The sequence below is a fragment of the Haliotis cracherodii genome, unplaced genomic scaffold (assembly GCF_022045235.1).
Source record: "Haliotis cracherodii isolate W230 unplaced genomic scaffold, xgHalCrac1.p SCAF_3, whole genome shotgun sequence".
Taxonomy (NCBI): domain Eukaryota; kingdom Metazoa; phylum Mollusca; class Gastropoda; order Lepetellida; family Haliotidae; genus Haliotis; species Haliotis cracherodii.
The window spans coordinates 68280646-68308100 of NW_027266286.1; the positions used below are offsets into that span (position 1 = coordinate 68280646).

The 27455-nt window shown below is 42.6% G+C and overlaps 2 protein-coding genes across 2 annotated transcripts in view; both read right to left on the bottom strand.

Moving 5' to 3' along the window:
• Positions 1 to 1997: 1997 nt before the first annotated feature.
• Positions 1998 to 13329, bottom strand: LOC139473733 (cytochrome P450 27C1-like). The gene is made up of 10 exons (XM_071256461.1): positions 13318 to 13329; positions 11443 to 11626; positions 10228 to 10450; positions 9698 to 9879; positions 8989 to 9187; positions 8527 to 8701; positions 6288 to 6454; positions 5739 to 5820; positions 3892 to 4104; positions 1998 to 2558 (listed from the first exon to the last, which is right to left on the bottom strand). Exons 1-10 carry the CDS (start codon positions 13327 to 13329, stop codon positions 2442 to 2444), a joined length of 1554 nt encoding a protein of 517 aa, XP_071112562.1. The 3' UTR covers positions 1998 to 2441.
• Positions 13330 to 14134: 805 nt separating this feature from the next.
• Positions 14135 to 27455, bottom strand: part of LOC139473734 (serine-protein kinase ATM-like) — an 88859-nt gene continuing 75538 nt past the window's right edge. The window contains exons 53-59 of the mRNA XM_071256462.1: positions 24835 to 24951; positions 24273 to 24419; positions 22476 to 22644; positions 22218 to 22304; positions 21401 to 21515; positions 19922 to 20145; positions 14135 to 18343 (exon numbers count right to left, since the gene is read on the bottom strand). Coding sequence (XP_071112563.1) covers positions 18159 to 18343; positions 19922 to 20145; positions 21401 to 21515; positions 22218 to 22304; positions 22476 to 22644; positions 24273 to 24419; positions 24835 to 24951 — 1044 coding nt within the window. The 3' untranslated portion in view covers positions 14135 to 18158. The remainder of the gene's footprint in view (positions 18344 to 19921; positions 20146 to 21400; positions 21516 to 22217; positions 22305 to 22475; positions 22645 to 24272; positions 24420 to 24834; positions 24952 to 27455) is intronic.

Here is a 27455-nt window from a genome sequence, read left to right on the forward strand (position 1 = left end):
TCCAAGATCTTTTTCACTGGAGAGATGGATTTTATTATAGAAACCGAACCACCCACGTATTATAACTGAACAAGTCTGGGTATCAAAGGGAAACTTGTAAATGTTGATAGGACACTTGGTTTCCATTTTTCCTGTGACAACCCACCTAATATTTCCTTGACTGGTAACCAGCAGAGACGCTCCATTACGTAGTAGCTCGTGTCCCTTGATACTATTTTCTGCAACCAATTCAGGTTTCCAGAATTTGTCTGAATCTGCAAGAATTCTTTTCTGGGAGCTCGACGAAGTATTCCAAACAACTCGATGGTCGTGCCACGACAAGACCATCCACATTGTGCTGCTCAGAAACTGCTTTTTGTTATCTAGTTCTTGTACAGAGAGGAATCCTGCCGAAAACGTAATGTTAACTACATTGCTTGGTTTGTGGTGGGCTTTGTAGCCTTTTAAGATTGTGTCAATAACTTCTCCGTCAGATTTGAAACATATGCTCCATGGTATAACTTGCAGTATGCATGACAAGAAAATAACCTTCCTGACATTCAACATCTTCTCAGGCGTATGTATCAGTCCAGGCGTGTCTAGTGAATGATGCGTTCTTAGGGTCTTCTATATTGACGTATCATCAGTGTCTGTTGCTATGGAGATGACATTAAACAGAAACTAATCCTCTGAAATTAGCAAAGGTTTAAATGGCTTCAATGCGTGTCAATATGAACGTTGTAGTGGAATTATGTTATTGCACTTGATTCTTAACTGTTCATCTATAACATGGTTCAATTAGGTACCGTAGGAGATATTTACTCAGAGTCAAGGAAGCAAGAGAGGTATAGACATATGACATAGATCAATATAGATATTTCGCTCTCAATTGTTTTTTCTCTATTTATTGTCTATGAAATGTTTGCGCCAATACATCACAAGTAAATAAAAGCTACAAAATCCTTTCCCCAATGATTACTAAACAGATCTAACGGCAGTGTCCATTGTATGATAACCAGTATATTATAGTGAGAGAGTATGGTTTTTATGCTGCTTTGAGTAATATTTCAGCAATATCACGGCGGTGGTCACCAGAAATGGGCTTCACACATTGTACCCATGTCGGGAAATGAAGGGTTAATATGAGAGGATGACAAAATCTTGATCTGGATTGTATGTGGCGTCCATGTCTCCAAGATACATCCGGTCACGCGGATCAGCAGAAACTGATTGCTGCAGAAGTCCGGTGGTCGAATATCTGGACATTCGTTAGTGCGTTATCATTAAATATGGTTGCTGCCAAGTATTTGACCCCTTGTATTGCCTGTTTTTATTGTAAACCTAAAACTGTGTGTTTGGATATCGTTTATTGCTTTTTCAGGATCTTGTGTGGCTTACTGATTTCATAATTTTGTTATGTACGGGCAAATTGCCAGGTTAACCTCTGGTCTGCAGTTTGGAAATCACAAAAGTTACAATACAGTTAGTTACATGGTGGTACGAAAACTGTGTACATACAAATCTTCAGCGAGCTATCGGCACCAGACGGCGGAGCCCCCGAGTCGTGGGATGGCTCGCTGATATTTTAATTACACCGTCGAGTGTTAATCATGTAACTGTTTTATCCAATGGCTGACGAGCATGCCCCTGAATGTCACATCCGCACGAAATCTTTCTGGAGCGGAATCTAAACACTAAAAACCAAGAAACAGCATCATCAGTCTGAGAGCACTGTCCTCTTTATTAGCGCTGTAATATGTAAAAATGTAAATGTACTTGCTGATTGTTAATCCTCGTGACATGGCAGTCAACTTTTGCTCTGCGCATGCCTAGTGTGGGAGGTTGCCGTCTGTGTGTTTCAGTGTTCATGTTTCTATGTTTTCGGCAGCTGCTATCAGATTTATGATGATGTTTCTTAGTTTTTGGTTACATTCTCATTGTTTTCTGTTGCCGATTCCCTGTGTTTTGTACATATGACATCTTTTGTTGCAGTCTGTCACTTTTAATTGGTAGGCCTGATTCGGATTCACTTCAAAATGTCTGACATAGTATCGAGGGGCCAAACCATTTTAATCAGATCACGAATGTAGGAAAGTCAGTCGTTGTGTCAACATCGTTCAACATTGTATTGCCGCAACGGATGCAATTATTTCTCCTGACTTTGTTTGATGTTGTTACTTTGAGGACGAGCCGGTAAAAGGCCGGCTTTATTTGGTGAGTAGCCAATCAGCGATGCCCCAAAAGTGGTGTGACATTTCATATACAACATATGTGATATCTTAGATATCAGGACCTGATTTAAGTATGGCATTTATCAACATGAAAACAGCATGGGAAATTGTGTCAGCTTTCGGATAATTATGGTAGCCGTGAATTTCAAATGTTGAGACTCTAAAACATGCTACGCTGCAGTGTAGCTCGAAGTAGTTCCTCCATGAAACAGCAAATAACTAGTTCCTTCTTCAGTACCTCCTGGTGAATGTGATGTCAACAGGCCTGTCGAGTGTGGCGAAGATGCGGTATATGAAGTCCACATTTTGATCCTCTGGCCGCACGGATAACTGAAACTGGGACAAAAGCTGAAACCAGAATTATCCTAAATATAATTTAACAAAATTCGGTACACGTGATTTGAAATAATGTGAAATAAGCGGAACAGACGAATGTGTGAGTTATTAAATATATACAATATTCCGGTTGAAATAACCGAGTCTCGACCAGTCAAAGGAATGACTACAAAATAGGTCTTGAATGTCGACCAGATCGTCTTGACTGGGCGCCGCCATTTCCTCTGAAGCAAATGCAAGTGATATGAAAAGTGGAATCTCATTGGTCAATAGGAGGGACATGGAAGGGACATAACTAGTAAATAGCCACTGGTGGCCCCACGATTGACAAGTAGTTATCCGAGCCACAGAGCCTGTCGACTGGACCTGTGGTGAGTCTTGGCAGATTGAAAAAATGACACAACGATATAATTATTACATAAATTTAACCATTACTTATGGGGCCTTTACACAGGATGGCGACCTTTGTGCATCCCGTGTTCGACAAAAGAATTTGCAAGGTCGTCGTTTGAGGCTCAAAGGAGGCAGAATGGTTGCCTAGGTCGTTCCAAGATGGTACACAGGAGGTTCAGACATCGCCATGGACACCATGGTCGCCGTGAATTTTTGAACATATTCAAAACAGTCGCACAAAGGTCGCCGAGGAGGTTGGTTTCTCAAAGGTGGCTCAAAGGAGGCAGAAGAGAGACACAAGCATTGTCGTTGTTGCAGAATGAAGGCACAATGGTCGCCCAATGGTCGCCAGGCAATAGATGCGTTCTGCTGAAATATTGTCCCGTAAATCTGGGCGATGCTTCTACCTCCCTAGTGCCTTCTTTGGGCGACCAACGGCGTGCATTGAACGATGAGCATGGCGATCGCCGTGCCTCCATTCGGCGACCACGGCAACACTTGAGACACCATGGCAATGCTTCTGCCTCTTTTCTGCCTCCTTTGAGCTACCTGTTGTGCCTCCTCAGCCTGCCTATAAATAGAGGGCTTGTACCTGCAGTGTTTCATTGTGGTCGCAGACTTTGAACAACTCGAGCAGTTACTGCTGAACAACTGCTGGAGCAGTTACATAGAAACATGATTTTCTGGGTCTAGACGACCATTGAGCGTCTGGCCAGTTTTTGATCGCTCGAAGGTGGCAGCCCTGTGTAATGGGGGCTTTAGGGACTTGACATTTGTTATTGTGGAGAGGTCATGAAAACATGTTACACACATTTTACACAGATGTTTTTGTAAAGGTAGGACAATAGTTACTCTGACATGGCCATTAACCGATTAACCATAGTCATATGAAAAAAAGGTGTTCTTCAGCATATTTTGAGTAGAATATGTCAACTTTGTAATACCGTATTACCTTCACGATAGCCAAATATATGGCCTGTTCAGCAAATCGTCTCCCGAGGCAGATTCTAGGCCCGAACCCGAACGGCAGGAGTGCTATACTTGGTATATGATTCTCTCTCTGTCTGCTTGACCCTCGCAGCCAACGTTCGGGAAGAAACGAGTTGGGATTTTCGAAATATTTTTCATCTTTGAGGAGTCGGGGACAGCTCAGTGTGATATGGGTCTGTAACATTGATATATGTTTCGGTCAGAATGCATCCAAATCATTTGAGGATCAAACAATTTCTTATTCTTAATTTCTTGTTGAGTCATAATGACTCTTTCCAACTTGTAGTGTTTTGTTGGAACTTTATTCAATGATCTTTCATCCGGCCTCCTGCTTCTTGGCTTAAGTGTGAGTGAGTGAGTGAGTGAGTGAGTGGGTGGGTGGGTGGGGTTTTAAACGAGCACGGGTATGGTGCTGACAAGAAACATAATCGGGCGCCTTAGACAACTTGGCCACCCGTCGCCCCTCTTGGCTTAAGAAATACGCCAACTATGAAATACAATCTAGGCCTTTTCTATTATTTACTTTAATAATAGTGTAGAAGGTTGAAATGAAATTAAATATATGTTATTATACTTTTAAAACAATATTGTTAAAGTTGTCACGATATGGTATATTAGATAGCAAAACATGATGTCAGTCACTGGATTGTCTGGTCCAGAGTCGATTATTTACAGACCGCCGTCATATAGCTGGAATATTGGAGCTAAAGTGCGGCGTTAAACAAAAAACAAACAAACAAACAAACAAATTGACACCATGAGCATCGATCTCCGCAAATGGTATACGATCATTGCATCAACCAAGTCAGCGAGCCTGACACACTGATCCCGTTAGTCACCTCTTACAACAAGCATAGTCGCCTTATGGGGGGTTGCTGCATATTCCCGAGGCAAGAAAGTTCACTGACTTTAAAAGTCGAGTTTCCACCCTTGCCGACTTAGGCTGGTATTATGGAGTTACATTTTGGCTGGACTAACAAGTCTATGCATAGTCCAATCAAAATCGCGCGACGAAATCGAAATCCGGTTCGTAAACTGACGTGCAGATTTCGATCGATTGCAGGATTTGTAAAGCATGTGCACCGCCAACTCGTTGTCAGCAGATATTTTCTAAATCTTATCATGTTCTTAATCAAGGTGCTCACGTGATTTGATTCATTTAAGACGAATCTTGTAGGACCCCTTTTATCGCAATATAGATCTTGTTTGTCGACCACATCGTCCTGACTGGGCGCCGTCATTTTGTTTGAAGCAAATGCATGTGATACGAGAGATGGAATCTGATTGGTTAACAGGAGAGGCTTAGCAGGGATATAACTGGTAATAGCCACTGGTGGCGCTACGATCGAGCCCAGTAATTCCAGCCTAGTTCGGCAAGGGTGGAAACTGGAATTTTAACTCAGTTAACACTCTTGCCTCGGGAAGATGGGGTTGCTGAAGGCCTATTCTAACCCGGATCTTCACAGGTACAATCACAACTAAGCTGCGTATATACTGACACAGTAACATGTGATTCGGTGTAATTAGACTGGATAATAGTTGACTCGTATATTTTCTACTATTGGCTCACAAGTCTTAGTTATTGGCAATGATTCTCAGATATGATACTGCAGACTTGCGTCCCTTGGGAGTGCCACAAACTTTTGATCAAAAGGTTCGCCCTGATTGTGTTTCCGGATTGCCCGCACCATATCCGTGTTAGTTGGTTTCAAAGACCCGCATCAATTGGGGCTTTCCTCCCATATCCAGCTGAAACGCCGTGATATGACTGAAGTGTTGTTAATCTCACTCGCATAAAAGACTGTTTACCCCTTTTGGTATCCTGTAACCGCCGATGATGGAGTCCTCTGGAAGTATCCTTGACGGGCCTGTTGGGATGATGAAGATCATCCTGTGAAACAACAGACAGGTGAGGTGAGGTGAGCTGTGGTGAAATAGGAATAAACGTCCAATTCAAGATTTTTGCACTTATCTAGCGAAGTGCGTATGTATGAGATGCTAATTGTACCAGTCCGGATTAATGCCATATTCATAGTGCAGTCCCTGAGATCCCATGCAATTTAACATGGATAGCCCAATCAGACACAGTATACTGACTACTAGCCGACCGGTTCTTGTTTTATCCCCTTAATGCGCCAGGCAGTGTAACAACAAATGCCATCTTTCAAAGTCTTTTGGTATGACGCAACCGTGGATCAAACCTTCCGCTCTCCGGGCACTCTATCCACTAGACCACGGAGGCGGTCAGGGACTCCAGAAATAGGTTTCATACGCTGTAGCCATTTAGGGAGTCGAAGTCGGGCTTTAACTACTAGCGACCCCACCGCCCTTTTACAAGAACATGGAATGGGTGAGTACCTCATGGATTCCTTGAAGCTGGCCCTGAGATAGGGCATGGCGTTGATGTGTTGCTCTGTGAGCTCGTCGCTTGACCCGACTACAGACTTGATCTCCTGGTACAGCACCTGCTGCTTGTCTGGATACCGTGCAAGGTTGTACAGGAACAACATCAACGTCCTCGATGTCTGCAAACAAGATGAGCGTGTCAGGCTCTGGGAATATATTACCATGACATGCTTCATGTGGAAAGGATAAAGCCTCCGTGATCTAGTGGATAGAGCGTCTGCCCGAAGAGCGGAATGTCAGGGGTTAAATGATGGTATTTGTTGTTACCCTGCTTGCGCTCGGCATTAAGGGAATTAAACAAGAACTGGTCGGCTTGGAGTTAGTATGCCGCGGGGTGTTCGGGGTATCCATGTTAGTCTACGACACGGTATCTCAGGGGCTAGCACTATGAAACCGGCACAAGGTCAATCAGTCACACACACACACACATACACACACACACGCAACCATGGTTTAAGATAGGCTTGGACACAGACTCCGCCAAACAACTTGCCCCTGTTGTACAAAATAATGATGATATGCATATTTTAGATATTTCAGGGCACCTCTCATAACCTGTCGTTTTAAAATATGAAATGAAGTATCGTTGATAAAGTATCAACTGTTATCATATTAAAGTATGAAAGCGACATTAAACCCCATTTCTCCTCACCACCTCTATAGAATATTATTCTCGGAGCTGGCAAACCAGCATAAGGATATATCTTTTTTTACCATGCTCAGTGAGTGAAGGGTTTTAAAACCGAAATCGAGTTATCAGAAATCCAGCCTTATTACGTCAAAAGCAGCGTCTCAGGCCATCGGGGCGCCTTGACACTCATTCTTCACAGTGAGTGAGTGAGTGAGTGAGTAAGTATGGTTTTACGCCGCTTTTAGCAATATTCCAGCAATATCACGGCGGGGGACACCAGAAATGGGCTTCACACATTGTACCTCCATGGTTGTCGGCTCTTGCAATTAAAATGAGACACTGGGTTTTTTGTCTTACCAGAAATACACACGTGTTGCCATGCTAAGAGTTCAGTCCCCATTCGTCCCCACTCGCCCCTTTCCGTAACCTGCAAGAAGACTCGTCCCCCTATCGATGAATGTTATGTGCGAAAATACGACAAACCAATCAGAATGCGCGTATGATTTCAAGTTCTTCGTCAAAGAATCCCTCAGAAATAATTTCTGTTTTTACATATGTCTTGCATCTAAAAATATACCCAAGACACAGTTAAATGTGTTCAATCATACTGTATAATTCGCATGTCCTGATGTGCTTCAAATTGCGTCTGAAATATAAATGATATATGGGGAAATATATGTGAACCATTGCGCAACGAGTTGACAATTGTTTTATGTATGCCCGTTTGCGCTAAGACGGAACCCGGTTGCAAAAATGGCCACGAGAGGGGCACGAGTCGTTATTCGGCTTGTCCCGGAATAACACGTGTTGGTCACGAATGTTCAGTCCCACTACCTTGGACCAGGGCTGAATGCAGCGTCGTTATTGTGTTGACTATTAAAATAGTACGACCAGTAGGGAGTGTGCTGTCTCATCACGCCTTAAATCAACGATCGATTCTCAACATGGTTACAAATTGCGTTCACATTCCTGTAGTCCCACGCTGCTGAAACCCAACTCACTAACAGTCGTCCACCAGTACCAAGGAATTTCTAGAGGCGGTGGGGGTAGTTCAGTTGTTAAAGCGTTCGTTCGTCAGGGCGATGGCCCGGGTTCGAATCCCCATATGGGTAAAAAGTGCGAAGCACATTTCTAGTGTCCGCCGCCGTGATATTGAGCGGCGTAAAACCTAACTCACTCACTATTGGAATGTTATAGACAAATTCGCAATTGGGACACAAATGTATGTTTGTTTGTTGTTTAACGCCGCACTCAGCAATATTCCAGCTATATAACGGCGGTCTGTAAATAATCGAATCTGGACCAGACAATCCAGTGATCGACATCATGAGCATCGATCCACGCAATTAAGATACGATGACATGCATCAACCAAGTCAGCGAGCCTGACCACCCGATCCCGTTAGTCACCCCTTATGACAAGCACAGTCGACGTTTACGACAAGCATGGGTTGCTGAAGACCTATTCTACCCAGGATCTTCACGGGTCGTACGTATAGTGAATGTTTGACACAGCATTTTAGGTCGGGAATGCACAATCTCAAGAACAGCTTTCACTCACTGCATCCGTCCCGGCATATATATTCTCAGTCATGACATTGTAGATTTCTTCCATGGTCAGTTTTCTTGACGCCAACATGGCCATCAGCAGGTTGGGGTCATTCGGGTCCAGCGTACCCTCCATCTCCCTCCTCGCTATCTCTTCGTTAGCTTCCGTCACGTACCGTCTGGACTCCCTGGGGAACATAATGGACGGAAACATCAGTCATGCTGGATCTGGGGCTACCCAGTGTGCTCAGATGGCACAAAAAAGTATCCAATTCAAATCCCGATCTGTGTGAAACAAAATATTTCAATAGATACAGTTTCATGTCAAGTAGGTAGCGAAATATGCCTGCAGTGTAAGCTCGCTTTAATGCATCTTCCTGAGGCATGGGAGGTAACTGACTCTAAACATCCAGTTTCCACCCTTGCCTCGGGAAGATGGCTTTAATGGCGTCGGAAATTGTCTCTCGGCACTTACCCAGTCAAAAAATTGAGTGCAGTCTCCAGTGTTTTGTAATCCTTGGTTGGAAGGAATCGGTGGAGGTTAAGGGCATACAGTTTGCTCATGATTATAAATAGGTTATTGGCCTCCCTAATAAACCGCTGTTGGCTGTCGTGGTAATCAGCACCATGAGCTAGGAAGCCCAGTCGTTTGTTGAAGAATATTGCGCAGATACCTGGTAGATAGACAAAGAAAGCATTAAAGCGATTTAGCGAGCTATACCCGAAGGTTTTAAGACCTAAAGTAACACGTGACCTATTACGTCAAAGTGGAATTTCCTTCTTTTGTACACGGCGCCGATCTAAAACTACCCCTGACCCTAAAAAAGCATGATAATTTTAGCTAAGTTTAAAGATTATGCAGCGCTTGGAATGAGCGGTCTATGACAACCTTTACGTTAAAGTTTTGTAAGTTGAGAAATCTGATGAGCTGTTGTAATAATTACCACAAAAACACAACTTCCGCAAGCTGTGAGCTTAACACGTGTATTTTGATCTTCAGAGATCCATTCAATAGTTTTCAAGGCTACATTGTACTTTACCTTTTGAGCTCAATCGAATCTGTTTCGGCCGATACTCGAGAACTTTTCTCTGGTTATTCTCTAGCGTTGATGTTTTATACATTTGCTGCTGCGCAGTTTGCTGTGGTTCAGACTGGCCATACAAGTTCAGTAAAATACATGTACCTTCTGTGACATATCTTGAGATGACATCCTTGACCTCTTCGGGAGACAGCTTTTTCCCTGTGAAGTGTTTCACCATGTCGTCGGCCACCACGTTCTGTGAGGGGAGGTAGTAGAGTGCGGCACGGGGGCGTGTGTATAGCTGTTGTACCTTGGAACGCAGGGCTTGCCACTCGGGTCCGCTCCTGGCACCAACCAGAATGTCATATAGGGTGAGGTGAGATGAAATGGGGTTTAATGTCGCGTCCAATATGCCGAGTACCAGGCAGGGTTTAAAAAGTACATCTTTTAACGACATAACGCGACCGGGGATCGAAACCCGGACCTTCCGCTCTCCGGGTGGACGCTCTACCACTAGACCATGGAGGCGATCGACGTCAGGTGAGATGAAAAGGGGTTTCAAGATTATTACACATGTAGCGATGTGCATGCACGTTTGTGTGGCTGCCGCCAAAAAATGAAATGGTGGCTAAAAACATTGTAATCGGCGTGAAATCTATCAACTCATAAAATCGGACTCAATTTCAACTTACGACAGGGAAAGTGGTTTTACTTTCTTGTTTTTCTGGTAATAGTACATCATGATGTCTATCTGGAAGTGGTCGGGATACTTTCCCTCGCAGCGGAGAGCTGCCTCCATATCCTCCGGCTTGTCCAAGAGCAGGAACCACGGTCCTAACTTGACCCGCACGATACTCCCGTACTGTTCGTGCAGCCGCGTGAACAGCAGGTCAGGCCTCTCGGGGGACAGTTTGCCTGGAGGGAGGGAACGAGTTTGATTTAACGCCGATTTGAACAGTATTTCTGTTATATCACGACATGTCAGCTTGATGTTGGAGAAAAGCTCAAAGTGATGCAGATCTTAGCCGTTTATCACTTTGGTGAAGCCAATGAGCTGGTGTCAAACCTAGAAACATAATCAATGCGAAATCAGGATTTTCAACCAAAGGGACCCTTGTGTCCACTGGAACCTGATTGCATCGCTTTTAAGACAATCATATGCTAATAAAGGGGACTTTTCTACAAAAGAAATCCCCGTGGCTCTTTCATAAACATCTTCCCGAGCCAAGGGAGCCAGCTGTCTGTAAAAGTCCACTTTCCACCCTAGGTTGGAATTCCGGGGTCACATTTTGGCTGGACTAACGACTCTATGCATAGTCCAATCAAAATCGCGAAACGATTTAGACATCTGGTTCTTAAACCACATGTATTTACAACGTGCAGATTTCCATCGACTGGAGCATTTGCAAACCTTGTGTACTGTCAACTGGGTGTCGACAGATTCTTTACAAATCTATTCACCTTTTTAATCAAGGTGCTCAGAATAGTTGATGCACTTCGTGAGGTAAGACCCGTTTTATTACAATATAGTTCTTGATTATCTATCAGATAGTCTTGACTGGGCACCACCATTTTGTTTGAAGCAAATACAAGAGATATGGGAGGTGGATTCTGATTGGTCAGTAAAAGGGACATAACTCGTAGTAACCACTGGTTGCGGCACGATCAAACCTCGTAATTCCGGTGTAGTTCGGCAAGGGTGGAAACTGGACTAGTCAGTTAACTCTCTTGCCTCGGGAAGATGTTCATAGAGGGTATGAGGCGGTCGGGTAGCGTTGTGGATAAAGCGTTACCAGTCACACCAAGAGAGAGATTGTGTGAATCCCATTCTTGGCCCATTCCTAGGTCATTCTTGATATATGACTGGAATAATGCTGGAAGGCACTGCATATATGCTGTGAACTTACCCAGAGGCTTGAAGTGGAAGGCAGGTCCTATAACTGGCCACAGGTATTTTCCCGAGGGTCCTGGAACTTGGTCGAAGGGCTTTACCTCTTCTGCGTTGACAGGACCACCGGAAGTGACGTTACTCGTCAAACGTACACACGCCTTCCTTGGAGCCGAGGCGCTTGGTAAGCGCACCAGTGCTTTCTGCGAAATCATTTCAGTATCAAACCCTTAAATGTTCTCACTGAAGACAAAAGCCTTAATTGAAGTCAAATTGAGGATCGGCTTGTATTTATGAGCTACTTGTACACACCCTGTTGAACTTTGCTTCTCACTCGCTAGTAAATGCAACTCCTATATTTACTCGATTAACAACAGCGCCTCGTTTCAAAAAGCGATCCTAGCGCTAACTCCCATACTTTAAAGGACAAGTAAAGTGAAAGAAATAAAATCATTTGTCAAGATATATAAAGTCAATTCCCGAGAGAAAAAATATAATATTCGTAGAGATTATTTAAATGGTAAAGTGAATGTGCTGAAATTACACGCTCCGTAATCGGATTCCAAATCAAAACTATTTGAGGTGTGGCCTGAAGCTACCGGCGCAACGGTGCCGCGATGTGTGACAATTGTTGTGATGCTTGGCAGGTGCTTGGCAGATGCACGGACACGTCAGGAAGCGGTCAATCTGATAGTGTTGCTATTTCTGTTAATCCTACAAAAATTAGATTGCATACATTGCTGAGTGTGTGAAACGGACCTTTGATCTTGACATTATGAATAATTAAAAGAACAAAATATCTGTTACGAGCTTTTGACGATTAACATCCTGTTGGGGTACCATAAACGGCGGCATCCTACTTGACCAGCAGCTGACCAAGGGATAATCCCCAACGTGGTCCGTACAACCAGAACTCGTTTACTTTATAATATAAAAATAAACAAGTGATATAAAATATTGTCTTTTTCAACTTTAACATTTTCATTTACACAATTCACCCTCCAACTAGATTGGAGACAGCATTGCGATAATCGTTCACTGCTTTCTGGTTGGCAAACAGTTATCTGTCATCCCTCTCAAGGGCATAGTCTAGGCTTCGAAACTTCTTCATGGGTAGCATCGAACTACCTGAATTGTAAATATGATCGCAGTTTTATCCTGCTTATATCAGGAAAGGTCCGGTCGGCAGAGCCGGGAATGCACGGGGTTATCGGCTATTATTTACAACAAAGCTTCAGAACGGTCGACCTCGTGTCCCTTTAAATTTGGGAAAGACGTACGACAACTTCTTTGAGAGGCATTTAGAAGTTGGAGTACAAAGTAAGGATAAGATATATGGATGAACAACTTCTTTATTACAATTAGGAGCGACGTTTCAGTGTAGGTTCTAACACCGTTATCAAGCAAGTGATGTGCACTACACTTGATAACTGAAGAAACGTCGCTCCTAATTGTAATTAAGTTGTTCATCCATATATTTTATCCTTACTTAGACTTACGACAGTCGCTTTGCAACGTTCGCATTGAAACGCGAGCTGGGCCGAATTAACTCCCATCGTACCGCTTATACTTTAACCTTATCCCTATCTGAGAAGGGTCGGATAATTTAATAATTATAGTTTAATAAAAGTTATGCTTTTCAAATGTAATGTCCCTAATGGGAGAAGTCATTAGTCGGCCTTTACAGACGCCGGATGTTGGAAGAAATACGGTATCCTCTACGAAGAATCATCCCGACCTCCCTGCAGACCCGCTATACGTCAGACATTGAACTAACAGCCTCGTCTGCGAGTTTGTTAGTTGTTATTATTCGTTACAAGGTCCTGTCGACTAAGGATATCTATAAAATGCGGAAGTACACCCTGACCTACACTGCAATAGTTAGCATACTCACCAAAAACGCCATGACGTATAATTACAAGGTGTATTCAGACCAAGCCTCGGGTTGCGAAATCTTTACGATACCTAGGTCAAATAAACAGCGCTGTTGTGACCCACTCAGGATTGCAGCTGACGACGGTGCAATTTGTGTTTTGCCTTGTATTGTCCACGATGTAAGGGAGGTAACTCGGTTTATCACATAGAAGACCTTTCCAGATAAACAAGTGTCATTGTGAGCGAGTGGTTGTGGCTGGCAGTGCTTAATGCATAGAATAGGTTCAGGCAGGTTGTACAAACTAGCAGCCAATGCCCTCGTGCATGAGCCAGTGTGTTTGGTCAATGTGGGAGAGAGTAATCACTTTATAAGATTCTGGCATGTCTAAGGGCACAGGGAATTTGCAGCACTTGAGCTGATTGGGTAATGTTTGTTTGTTGTTTAACGCCGCACTCACCAATATTCCAGCTATATGACGGCGGTCTGTAAATAATTGAGTCTGGGCCAGACAATCCAGTGATCGACATCATGAGCATCGATCCACGCAATTGGGGCCGATGACATGTATCTACCAAGTCAGCGAGCCTGACCATCCGATCCCGTTAGTCACCCCTTACGACAAGCATAGTCGCCTTTTATGGCAAGCATGGGTTCTACCCCAGATCGTTTTGTTCATGATTGTGACTCCATAAAGATAAACATCAAAGTGAAATCAATTCTTATAAATAAATACGTCAACAACAAAAACACAACAAGTTCACAGCTGCTCATATAATTATTAACACAAACAAACTGTTTACAAACAACAATAGGAAATCAGAAAAAATCGTTCAGCAACAATTATGCATCAAAAACCCTTCCATACTATTATCAGCCAATCAGGAAATAGTAGCCGTTTGTGGGCGTGGCCCAATTTGTTTTGGTTAATGGAAACAAACACAGACAAAACTGTTTAGTTAACCAATCAAATGCTGTTGAAACAATTTATTTACCAAGCAAGATATCTGCAAGCTAACATGGGAGGAAAGCCCTTATGCATGTTGCTGACAAACCAATGGTCATAATCAGGCAAAATGGGGTATTTGTACCACTGTCACAGGATCCAGGCACATGTAAGGGACACAACTCTGCATATATCTAACTGCAGTGCCTTAGAGCACTGGAGCCCAATATAAACATAAAAAAACATCAAAATAACATGAACATATGTTCCTTATTTGCAAACCTTCTCAACAATAAAACCAGATAATTATTGACCTTTTCCAATTCATTGTTTTATTGTTTAATTCCAAACATTCACATGAAGGAAATTGAATAATGTCAAACATACATGCATTAAGGTGCCTCTTGATATATATACATGCATACATGACATCTATCATACAAGAGCTGGATGCAGTCATAACATGATATTTTTCTAAATTATTTACATGATCACATTCACAGGATAATTGGAAATTGACAATACAAATGAAAACTAAACAAATTTCTTTCAGTGTAATTTAATAAAGGAGAATTCAATCGCATTAAAATTACATATTTGTGCATGCTACCACAATGAAGTGTAGTGGTAGCGAGCATTATGATCTGATTTTAATAAGATTGAAAATTCTGCATATTTCACTTCCTAATTAAAATCTTTACTGAAACAAGTTCAGATTAATTTGAATAATATTACCAGTTATGGTTCAAAATTTAAGACCATAGCCACAGAAGGGATTCTTTCCACTATGTCACTTTAATTAACTATACTATTTCATATTTGAAATAAAATAAACTTTCAGTTGAATAAATGGTTTACAATTGTCATAATTCAAATATTGGAAACGTGATTTAATGGAACAATTTCAAGGTCTAAAGTATGTATTGAGTTGCTACCTTCAACAGACACTGCTCACACAGCAGATCAGGTTTGTGGCCTTATCTGGGGCTGATTTTCTTTCAGAAAGGGCAGATAACTCTGAATGTATGTCAATGATTTATCACTATGTTTTTCAATGAATGAGAAGCTTCCATTAATTTGCATTGTTTGTGTGACTATTTGACAAAAAGATCAAAACAAACTGTTAGGTGGCCTAAAAAAACAAAGAATTAAATTCCCCAACAAGCACAGGATGCTTGTACTAGTCCAGACTAATGCCGGATTTACTGTGCCGGCCCAGTGAGATACCATGCCAGAGTTTAACATGGATACCCTACACAGACAGAGTATACTGACTCAAAGTCAACAAGTCCTTGTTTTATCCAATCAATGCCGAGCACAAGGGTAACAACAATTACCATCTTTTAACATCTTTTGGGATATGACGCGTCCGGGGCAAACGCTCTATCCACTAGACCATGGTTACGGTTCATAGAGATCGAAGTGGAAGTCAATGTTCTTCCCGCCATACAGTAAACAACATTAATGACGAACACGCTTACAACCAACTGATGGATATAATGCACTATTTCTTGGTTGAATATTTTATCATATAAAATAAATGGATATCCACATCATGCTGAAAATGAAATAATTGATATAGGGAAACTCACTTTGTGATCACACATGTCCTCTGTCACCATCAATGCTTATTTTTATAACAAACTGTTCATTTCTGAGCAGCTCATGTGTCACCATGTGCAGCTCTTCAAAATGGAAATAAACAATTGAAGTCAAGATATTAACTGGATAAAGTACTGACACCTTGACCCCAATTTACAACCTCAATTAACAATAGTGAATCAATGATTGCAAAAGCCTTTGAAATGGATCAATTTTGTCTTTAATAGCGATGAATAGAAAGGAAATTCAGTCGAAATGTATATAACAAACTGCAGCAATAACAAACTATCACATCCAAGGGCAATCTTTTTCACCGTAAACACTTAAACACATAAACATGTCAGCTCCAAAAATATTTACATGATGAAACCATGCTGAATCATTCCGAATCACATGTGGGGGAGATCATGTGTTTGAGGACGAGTAACAATGAGATGAGACTGTAAAATGATTGACAAGATGCACGATGTATTGTAGCATTTCTGAAAATACACCAACCAATGACATCACTTTATCAGACAATGACAGCATGCAAACATGCAAACTATAAATCTATTTTGAAATCTGAAAAAACATGGCAGTGACTTCATTGTTCTGCAATTGCTTTGCATGCAGGAATGTTATGTAACATTTTCAATAACTCATTTCCAACATACTGGTAGTTCATTCATGAAACTTGCTGCAAGGGAATACTCTTTAGTTTTGCAACTAGTAAAGAAATCCACCGCAAGAGTTTCATAGTAAATAATGTGCTTTTAAAATGACTAAAAATATCTGTGAAGAACACAAAACACTCTCTTAAAAAAAAATCAATTTTGTTTGTTGTTTAGTGCCACACTCAGCAATATTCAAGCTATATAACGGCAGTCTGTAAAAAGTCGAGTCTGGACCAGACAATCCAGTGACTGACATCACGAGCATCGATCCTTGCAATTGGGATACCAATACATCAACCAAGTCAGCGAGTTTGAACACATGATCCCGCCAGTCGCATTTTACGGCAAGCATGGGTTGCTGAAAACCTATTCTACTCCGGATTTTCACGGGTCCCTTAAAATCAATGATTGATATCACAAGTATAGTCACAGATGCATTATATAAAAGACACCACATAAATGCTTACTCTGTGATACTTAGAATCACATTTACACGCCATACTTATCTCCCCTTACCACAAACTACTTGTCTCCCTTGTTAAAACACACAATACCTCTCTCCCTGTACACACCCTATGTATCTAACTGCACACACCCTGCTTATCTCCCTTTATATACCATACTTGTCTCCCTTTATATATAAGGATTACTAAGTCAAACATACCAAGGAAACCAAGGCAGATTGTTTGGATCCCAAGTCTCTGGATTGGTGGAGAGAATCATGTACGTCTTTGGAAAAGAATAACAGTACTCTTTAAGTACTTATAGACTTAAATACTTCAAAATTCAAGGACAATGTTCCATTGTTCAAGGATTAGTATTTCTCAGTTACTTACCCTAAATAGTGTTATGCTTAAAAACACACTTCTTCCATGCACAGAACAAACCAATTGGCAGAGAGTCTCTTCATTTGGCTAATACACTACAGTGAAGTCTTCAAAGCCATGCATTTTATCTGTGGCAGGCTAATCAAGAAAAAATATATCACTTCATAAAAAAATCGGAAATTCTTAAAGCCCTTATTTTCATATGGTCACATGTTTCCTTTTTATTGGTCCTTTTCATCAGTGAAACACAAGTCAAAACAACAAAAACATCATTACTTGCAGTATGAAACTTTCAATTTCAATATTGGGCCATGAGACTAAATCTTGGCCTGGCACGATAAATCTTTGGCAAAGATAAATCTGCAAATATTCAACCACTTCTGAAGTCTGTACATTCCTAGTTTGAACACCCAGAGCCTACACAGATTGTTTGTCGCTCTCCTTGTGTAAACCGAAACTTCCACTTCCTCAAATAACCACAGGCAGGGGCCCCGTTTGACGAATCGATCTGGACGCTACAACTACCATAGGCCTATGTTACTGTATGGGAGTATGATCATCTTTGGGCCAAAATCGCTGTGGACAGTTTGAGTCTGTTTCCAGTGCAAGGCTGACCTCCAGAAACAGCCATCGACTTGTTTCACTATGCAGATTCCTGCCTTGCATCCTAGTAGTAGTTTGCTACCCTTGGAACTGTCAGCAAGTTTAGGTTCCGGATCTCAAATACCGTGTCTCGAAGATTTCACAGATTGTTTGGGTTCTGAATTGATTCAGCGGACTGTTGCAACACCAGTAACTGCCTACATGGTTCCAAGTATTCCCGAATTGCATCTACAGATACGGCTGCCACCCTGGGAACAGCCTGCACAGATTGTTGGGGTCCCGTGCCTCCTGAATGAGGTTGTTCACCTGGCCCGACACACTCAGCTGGATGCCGTCTTCAATACCCTGCAGCTTCTGCTGTAACCGTAGCAACACTCGTTCAGCCATCTTGTTCACTTGCTCCTGACTTTCAACTACAACAGACAAAACCAACACATACAACATGTTCCCGAGGTGAGGGAGTTAACCCACTGTAAAAGTCCAGTTTCCAACCTTGCCCATCAAGCCTGGAATTTCTTGGCTCGATTGTAGCGCCACCAGTGGCTAGTACGAGTTATGTCCACCTCTCATATCACTTGCATTCACTGTAAACAAAATGATGGCATCAAATCAAAACAATTTGATCGATAATCCAAATCTATATTGTGATAAAACTGGTCTTACTTTTCATGAAGTGCATCAAATCACATGAGCACCTTGATCAAAAACATGAAAAGATTTGGAAAATATCAGTTGATGCAGTGTCAAATCCTGCAATTGACCAAAATCTGCACTGCAGTTTATGAACGTGATGTTGATTTTGTTACGTGATTTTGATTTGATTATGCATTGACTCGTTTGTCCAGCCAATATTTAACTCCATAACTACAGCCTAGTTCGGCAAGAGTAGAAACTGGACTTTCATAGTCAGTTAACGCCCTTGTCTCGGAAAGATGCCCATACAGGCACAAAGAAATCACTAAGTGAGGGAGTTTCATGCCACTATGAGCAGTATCTCAGTTATATCCCGTCTTCTCAGGTTGATGTAGGAAAGCCCAAAGTAATGGAGGATTGAAACAGTTTTCAGTCATTTTACTTATTTGGTAATGACCCTAGCAACCCAGCAAAGTTAATTTGTCTGTGTTTCATTTCAAATTTCTACCGCCGTCCACCATTGCAAGCGACATCATTGCTAGTTTTCGCAGAACCCAGTTCACATGTCATTTACATTTACAATTTACTCATCACATGTTTTCAAATCAAAAATGTAATATTAGTTCCAAGCACCCTGTAGCGTACATCCGGACAAGCAACACACATGCAATTTGATGCGTAAACTTGTAAAGGTATACTGTTTTAAAACAGACTGAATTTTTTAGAATACTTGACGTTATCATCATTGTGCCGTCATTTTTTAAATCAAAATCAGAATTATTACGGCAAAATCATAATGGTTGGCACCTCTGGACAGTACTTAATCAGGATATAGAGAAACAGTTGCGAGAACAACAGGGCTCGGCTTCAGATCTCCCTTTTGTCTCGCAACTGTCGCTTTATAGCCAAGCACACGCAGGAGTCCTCCATCAATTACATGTCACGGCATGTCAGTTAACTGTAGGCCCATGAAGATTCTGGGTCAATATTGGTCTTCAGCAACCCATGCTTGTCTTAAGAGGTGACTAAGGGCATCAGGCGATCAGACTCGCTGACTTGGTTGATGCATGTCATCGTATACCAGTTGTGTAGATCGATGCTCACGTTGTCAATCACTGGAATGCCTCCATTATTTACAGACCGCCGTTATAACTGGAACATTGCTGAATGTGGCATTAAACAACAAACAAACAAACAGTTTACTGTAGGAGGAAAGCCAAAGTGAATCAGGTCAAAACCAATCACAACTTTGGAGAAACCCACAAGCAGGATCTCGGTACTCAGAAACCAAGGCAATAATCAGGCAAATATGGGATTCAAACACAATATCAACCCATATCAACTGCTATTCCTATCACCTGATCTCTCGGACTGATGTCCCATGTCAGTGGCGGCCATGTTGGCTGCGGTGGAGTTGAGGTCGGTGCTGTCCATGTCCCCAGCACCCCTCCGGTTCTGTATGTTGAGGGCCTGCTGGGGAGACAAGGACCAGGTGTACAGGGGGTCGTACAACAGCACCTGCAGGATCATCAACAGCGACTCCTGGTTGGTGTGCATCACCTCCATCATCTTCTCGCAACATCTGCAACAAAACAGTCAAGAAGAGAGTCAAGAACGGAAAGAAATGTCCATATATCCTCTATGATCAGCCAATTTAGGTCAGGTGTACTGGCAAGACTTTGAAGCATAAGCCACATCTCTACTACAGTCATGTCAGCTACAGCTAATGACTTCTCCCCATAACATATGAATACCATGAAGATTACTAAACTAAGTTCCCTCCTCAATCCTTGCTTTATCTCTGTACGAAAAGAATAAGGGTCACGCCTTAATTGAGGGATGGACCGTATTATGAGCATGGACTAACAGTAACAGTAAAGTCAGGTTAAAGCACTGGCCCTAAGAGAGAAAATATAGGAAGGTTTTTTATTCTTTTCAGAATATGTGACATGACTCTCCCTACCAAACATCCTGAACAAATATGTTTGGGATCATGAAATATATTTATATACCGTACACATTCAAGGAAACTCTTCACTACAAAAATATACCCCAAAAATATTCATGATCACTACTTATTCAGTATAGCTTAGGTTCTTACATAACTAGCCATGCCTTCATGGCTTTGCATGCTGTATTCAACATGCCTACCTCACTTTGACGCGGAACAAAATATTGGATCTGGAAGATATTTTGTATATTCCCAAGAGAGCTGGTAACAATTGTTCAGTGCCATGATCATTTTCTACTAGGAGATGGGACCGCCTTGGTGGTCTAGTGGTAGAGTGTCCACCTGGAGAGCGCCGCATAATACCAAAATACATAAAAAGATGGAACTTGTTGTTACCCTGTCTGCCGCTCGGCATTAAGGGGCTAAAACAAGGACTGTGTCTGAGTGGGGTATTCATGTTAAACTGCAGCATGGTATCTCGACGTGCTAGCACTATAAAATCGGCATCAGTCCGGACTAGTACAAGCAGCCACACACACACGTGCATGCACGTCGTTATATAAGTGCAATAATCTTGGACGCGACGTTAAACCCCATTTGACCTCACCTCACTAGGACATGGACAAAACACAATAGGAATAACGCCTTCATTGTTAACTCCCATTTTCTCCAGTGCCAATACTGTGTTTGTTTGTTTTTTGTTTAATGCTGCACTCAGCAAAATTCCAACTATATGATGGCAAACTGTAAAAAAACTATCAACCACGTCACCGAGCCTGACTACCTGATCGATTTAGTCGCCTCTTACGACAAGCACAGATTGCTAGGGACCATCTACCCCATGTTCCCCATGGGGTCAACATAGTGACCTGATTGGCTGACTGACCTTCTGAAGATGCCCTCCACGCCAGTGATGCCCATGCCGTCCACGATGTCCCTGGTCAGGCGGAATGGGACTGTCTCAGGGGTGGGCAGTATCTTACCCTGCTCAAAGGCAATCCCTGTAAAATGTATGACAAATAAAGATACAAACAATCTAAACCCAGCGATAGAAACTGACATTTCTAGTTCATTAGTCCATAAACTGGCAACATATAGCCAAACCTTTAATAGTGGCAAATTTCTACTAGTTCTTGTGATACCTTAAGTATTGGGCAGTTTGTCAAGGATTATAGGACTAGTGCCAATTTCTACTGCTGTTAAACTTCTTTCAACATTAAATATATAACAAGCAAAATAAACAAAGAAACACATTCATGTAATGACACCTTAGGGAGCCACCATCTGATATTCTGGGCAGATTGGGGACGGAGGGGGGCTGCGATTTTATCCCAAAAGACAAATTGTTGCCGAAATTGTTTCAAAAAAATATTTATGCATTAGGCTGTTGCCAAAAAAAAGAACTGTCAGCCACAAAAAAAAGATTGTTGCAAGATGTTTTTTGTCCAAAAAATATTTAGGGTCATAGTTTTAATTACCAGTAATAAACATATCTTGTTTGGCAGCTGTAACTGAAAATATATTGAGTTTCCAGACACAATCCCAGATGCCCGCTTCCAGAGATATCCGATGGTCGGACCCTTAAGATGATGAGACATATACAGGACAACCTTCCAAAGCGGACACCTTAAACCACTAAGCAGTTTCAGTTGGAGCATAAGACCAGCGTCAGTACGAAGTGCACTCACAATGTCAATACTCACCAAGGTCAATATGGATGAGTTCTGCGGAGTTACAGTCAATGAGGATGTTCATGACGTGACGATCGCCCAAACCGAGAATGTAGCCCACTGCAAGATCAAAGGTAGAGTTGAATGTGGGGGCTATGTACCGTGTGGTCTGCATGACATTATGCCTTGAAAACCCCTTCAAAATAGGATTCTTTTATTATGTTTGAAAAGTAGCAAAGAAGAACTCCCTATGAATCTGAGAAAGTTAACACACTGAATGGGCAGACTGACCTATGGAGTTGGTGGCCACGCTCCTGGTATAAGCCAGTCTCTTCTCAAACCATGTGGCAGGGTCTGAGAAGTTCTCCATGAAGAAGTGGCGGAACACTGGCTTGAACTTCTGACACACCTCCCTGTAGGCCTTCAGCTTGTTCCGGACATCTGCTGGGTCACGCACTCCCTGCAAACAAGCAAAAACATTCAGCAAATACTGGAGACAAACATTTCATAATATGTAGAAAAAACCCATGGGTAACCTTACATATCACAAGCCCAAATACGTGTTCATTGGGGCATTTATATGCATCCTGTAATCTGATGTGATGTGGTATCATTGTGCCCTAATTTATTTTTATAACTATGCTTCTGGCATCCCAGTGTTGATGTTGAGACTGTACTTTGAAAGTGTACCCTGACTGGAATGGTTTCCACAGCGACTGGCTGCCTACAGTCAGAGACTGCAATATCATGGTACTCTTGACAAGATGGTTACCCGAGTGAATGTTGTTTGATGGCAAAATCAGCAATATAGCGTAGATGTTTACAATAAGAAGAGAGTTACAGAGCCTCATCCTGAGTTTCGCTGGCTCAGATCAATTACTGGGGACCTATCTGACCCAGAATAAGTCGTGACTATCTTACTGAAGGAAGCTTCCAGCAGTGACAGGCTATCATTGAGACCTACATCCTAACAGAATGGTTGTGTGTTTGTTGTTTCATGTCGCACTCAGCAATATACCATCTATATGAGAGCTGTCTGTAAATAACCTAGTCTGGACAAGTCAATCCAGTGATGGACATCATGAGCATCAATCCACGCAATTGGGACACGATGACATGCATCAACCAAGTCAGTGAGTCTGACCATCTGATCCCGTTAGTCACCTCTTACGACAAGCATAGTCACCTTTTACGGCAAGCATGGGTTGCTGAAGACCTGTTCTACCCCTGATCTTCACGGGTCTACAGAATGGTTTAGGGGCATCCATTTAATATTCTGGGAGCTGGGATTTACAGGATCTTTGAACAGTCAGAAAATTCTCTTCTATGAAAAGGGCAGCTAAACAACTGTTGGGGACCCACAATAGTATGGTGCACAATGTTATAGTGGTAGTTCATTTTAATGGATTGTAATGGCACATGCTTACTAGCCAAGTAAATATGACATGCGCAATATGTTCCTTGTTCTTTGTTAAACTTTTATGACACATTAATAAGGATCAATCGATGCTGATTGTCTTTACGGAGTTCCTTAAACAAAGTATCTTTCATTAAAGTCTCATGGGCAGGCAACTCTATATTATTGCGGTATCACTATTTTGTGGAATATGTGGATTACATCACTTCCTGTTTTGATTATGCATAATCAGTATGCATACGACCTAGGTTGGATCAAGTGACATCATCCAAACAAATGGGTTCTTTTCTAACATAGGGAGGGGAAGTTCCACTTCAAAAACATTCTAGAAACGATCATGAAAAAGTTACTTACGAGTAACCGTGACATACCGCAACGAGACCTGTATTCGATCAAGCGACGAAATATGCTTAGATTTGCAAAAGTAAGGAGTTGACAGGGGGTGTTGATAACGAGATTTACCGATACCGAAATAATATAAGAGTCAAACTATACATTACTTTTTGAACATCTAGCATGTCCACTTAACGATTTATATGTTGCAAAATCGGATACAAATTATTTGATTCTAGCATTTTCAGCAAGTGATTATATATTTTTATAATAATCCCTGGCCCCAGGACACCGAAGGGTCTGCCCCTACATATAAAAGGACCTGGTAACTATCTTACAGAGAGTAGTTTCCGGCAATCGAGGGCTGTGATGTCGTGGGGTCGGTACTTGGGATGGGCCCCCTTGGAACCGACGAGATACTCCCCCAGTGGCTGGGTCCCCTCACACCACTCCAGCACACCACTCCTCTGGGACAGGGGCACCACCTGCACACACAGACAGGAAACGTCTCAACTCTCTGTGATGTGAAGCTGAGATATTAACACAGATACATGAAATGTCTCAACTCTCTGTGATGTGAAGCTGAGATATTAACACAAAAACATGAAGCGTCTCAACTCTCTGTGATGTGAAGCTGAGATATTAACACAGAAACATGAAAAGTCTCAACTCTCTGAAATGTGAAGCTGAGATATTAACACAGAAACATGAAAAGTCTCAACTCTCTGTGATGTGAAGCTGAGATATTAACACACAAACATGAAACGTCTCAACTCTCTGAAATGTGAAGCTGAGATACTAACATTTACTAAACATTTATTTCATATCACCCAACAACCTAACATCTGCTCATTTATACAGGAAAGTCATATGTATAGCAATCAAGGGGAAGCAGTTTACCTTGTACATCCTGATTCTGAGGCAACGCTTCTTGGTCTCAGGGTTCTTCTTGAGGAGGCTGTTGACCATCCCGAACACCTGCTGCATTACTGCATCCTGACGCAGGTCGTCGCGGCCCTGGCAGACACACAGTGTAACAGTCATATATTCATATTAGACACAGGCCATATAGCAGTTACATCCTGACGCAGGTCGTCGCGGCCCTGGCAGACACACAGTGTAACAGTCATATATTCATATTAGACACAGGCCATATAACAGTCACATCCTGACGCAGGTCGTCGCGGCCCTGGCAGACACACAGTGTAACAGTCATATATTCATATTAGACACAGGCCATATAACAGTCACATCCTGATGCAGGTCGTCGGGGCCCTGGCAGACACACAGTGTAACAGTCATATATTCATATTAGACACAGGCCATATAACAGTCACATCCTGACGCAGGTCGTCGCGGCCCTGGCAGACACACAGTGTAACAGTCATATATTCATATTAGACACAGGCCATATAGCAGTCACATCCTGACGCAGGTCGTCGCGGCCCTGGCAGACACACAGTGTAACAGTCATATATTCATATTAGACACAGGCCATATAACAGTCACATCATGATGCAGGTCGTCGCGGCCCTGACAGACACACAGTGTAACAGTCATATATTCATATTAGACACAGATCATATAACAGTCACATCCTGACGCAGGTCGTCGCGGCCCTGGCAGACACACAGTGTAACAGTCATATATTCATATTAGATACAGGCCATATAACAGTCACATCCTGACGCAGGTCGTCGCGGCCCTGGCAGACACACAGTGTAACAGTCATATACCATATTAGACACAGGCCATATAGCAGTCACATCCTGATGCAGGTCATCGCGGCCCTGGCAGACACACAGTGTAACAGTCATATATTCATATTAGACACAGGCCATATAGCAGTCACATCCTGATGCAGGTCGTCACGGCCCTGGCAGACACACAGTGTAACAGTCATATATCATATTAGACACAGGCCATATAGCAGTCACATCCTGATGCAGGTCGTCGCGGCCCTGGCAGACACACAGTGTAACAGTCATATATCATATTAGACACAGGCCATATAACAGTCACATCCTGATGCAGGTCGTCTCAGCCCTGGCAGACACACAGTGTAACAGTCATATATCATATTAGACACAGGCCATATAGCAGTCACATCCTTATGCAGGTCGTCACGGCCCTGGCAGACACACAGTGTAACAGTCATATATCATATTAGACACAGGCCATATAGCAGTCACATCCTGATGCAGGTCGTCTCGGCCCTGGCAGACACACAGAGTAACAGTCATATATTCATATTAGACACAGGCCATATAACAGTCACATCATGATGCAGGTCGTCGCGGCCCTGGCAGACACACAGTGTAACAGTCATATACCATATTAGACAAAGGCCATATAGCAGTCACATCCTGACGCAGGTCATCGCGGCCCTGGCAGACACACAGTGTAACAGTCATACATTCATATTAGACACAGGCCATATAACAGTCACATCCTGACGCAGGTCGTCGCGGCCCTGGCAGACACACAGTGTAACAGTCATATATTCATATTAGACACAGGCCATATAACAGTCACATCCTGACGCAGGTCGTCGCGGCCCTGGCAGACACACAGTGTAACAGTCATATATTCATATTAGACACAGGCCATATAACAGTCACATCCTGATGCAGGTCATCGTGGCCCTGGCAGACACACAGTGTAACAGTCATATATTCATATTAGACACAGGCCATATAACAGTCACATCCTGACACAGGTCGTCGCGGCCCTGGCAGACACACAGTGTAACAGTCATATACCATATTAGACACAGGCCATATAGCAGTCACATCCTGATGCAGGTCATCGCGGCCCTGGCAGACACACAGTGTAACAGTCATATATTCATATTAGACACAGGCCATATAGCAGTCACATCCTGATGCAGGTCGTCACGGCCCTGGCAGACACACAGTGTAACAGTCATATATCATATTAGACACAGGCCATATAGCAGTCACATCCTGATGCAGGTCGTCGCGGCCCTGGCAGACACACAGTGTAACAGTCATATATCATATTAGACACAGGCCATATAACAGTCACATCCTGATGCAGGTCGTCTCGGCCCTGGCAGACACACAGTGTAACAGTCATATATCATATTAGACACAGGCCATATAGCAGTCACATCCTGACGCAGGTCGTCTCGGCCCTGGCAGACACACAGTGTAACAGTCATATATCATATTAGACACAGGCCATATAGCAGTCACATCCTGATGCAGGTCGTCACGGCCCTGGCAGACACACAGTGTAACAGTCATATATCATATTAGACACAGGCCATATAACAGTTACATCCTGACGCAGGTCGTCGCGGCCCTGACAGACACACAGTGTAACAGTCATATATCATATTAGACACAGGCCATATAGCAGTCACATCCTGATGCAGGTCGTCTCAGCCCTGGGAGACACACAGTGTAACAGTCATATATCATATTAGACACAGGCCATATAACAGTCACATCCTGACGCAGACTGTGCAACAATCACATCATTCAAATCAGACACAG

Bases quoted from the DNA above. Each gene is read 5' to 3' on its own strand.
- LOC139473733 (XM_071256461.1), bottom strand. The intron at 8,702-8,988 runs GTAAGTGCCGAG...TATGTTCCCCAG, and splicing joins GCACTCAATTTTTTGACTGG to GGAGTCCAGACGGTACGTGA. The intron at 5,821-6,287 runs GTACTCACCCAT...GTTGTTTCACAG, and splicing joins AGCTTCAAGGAATCCATGAG to GATGATCTTCATCATCCCAA.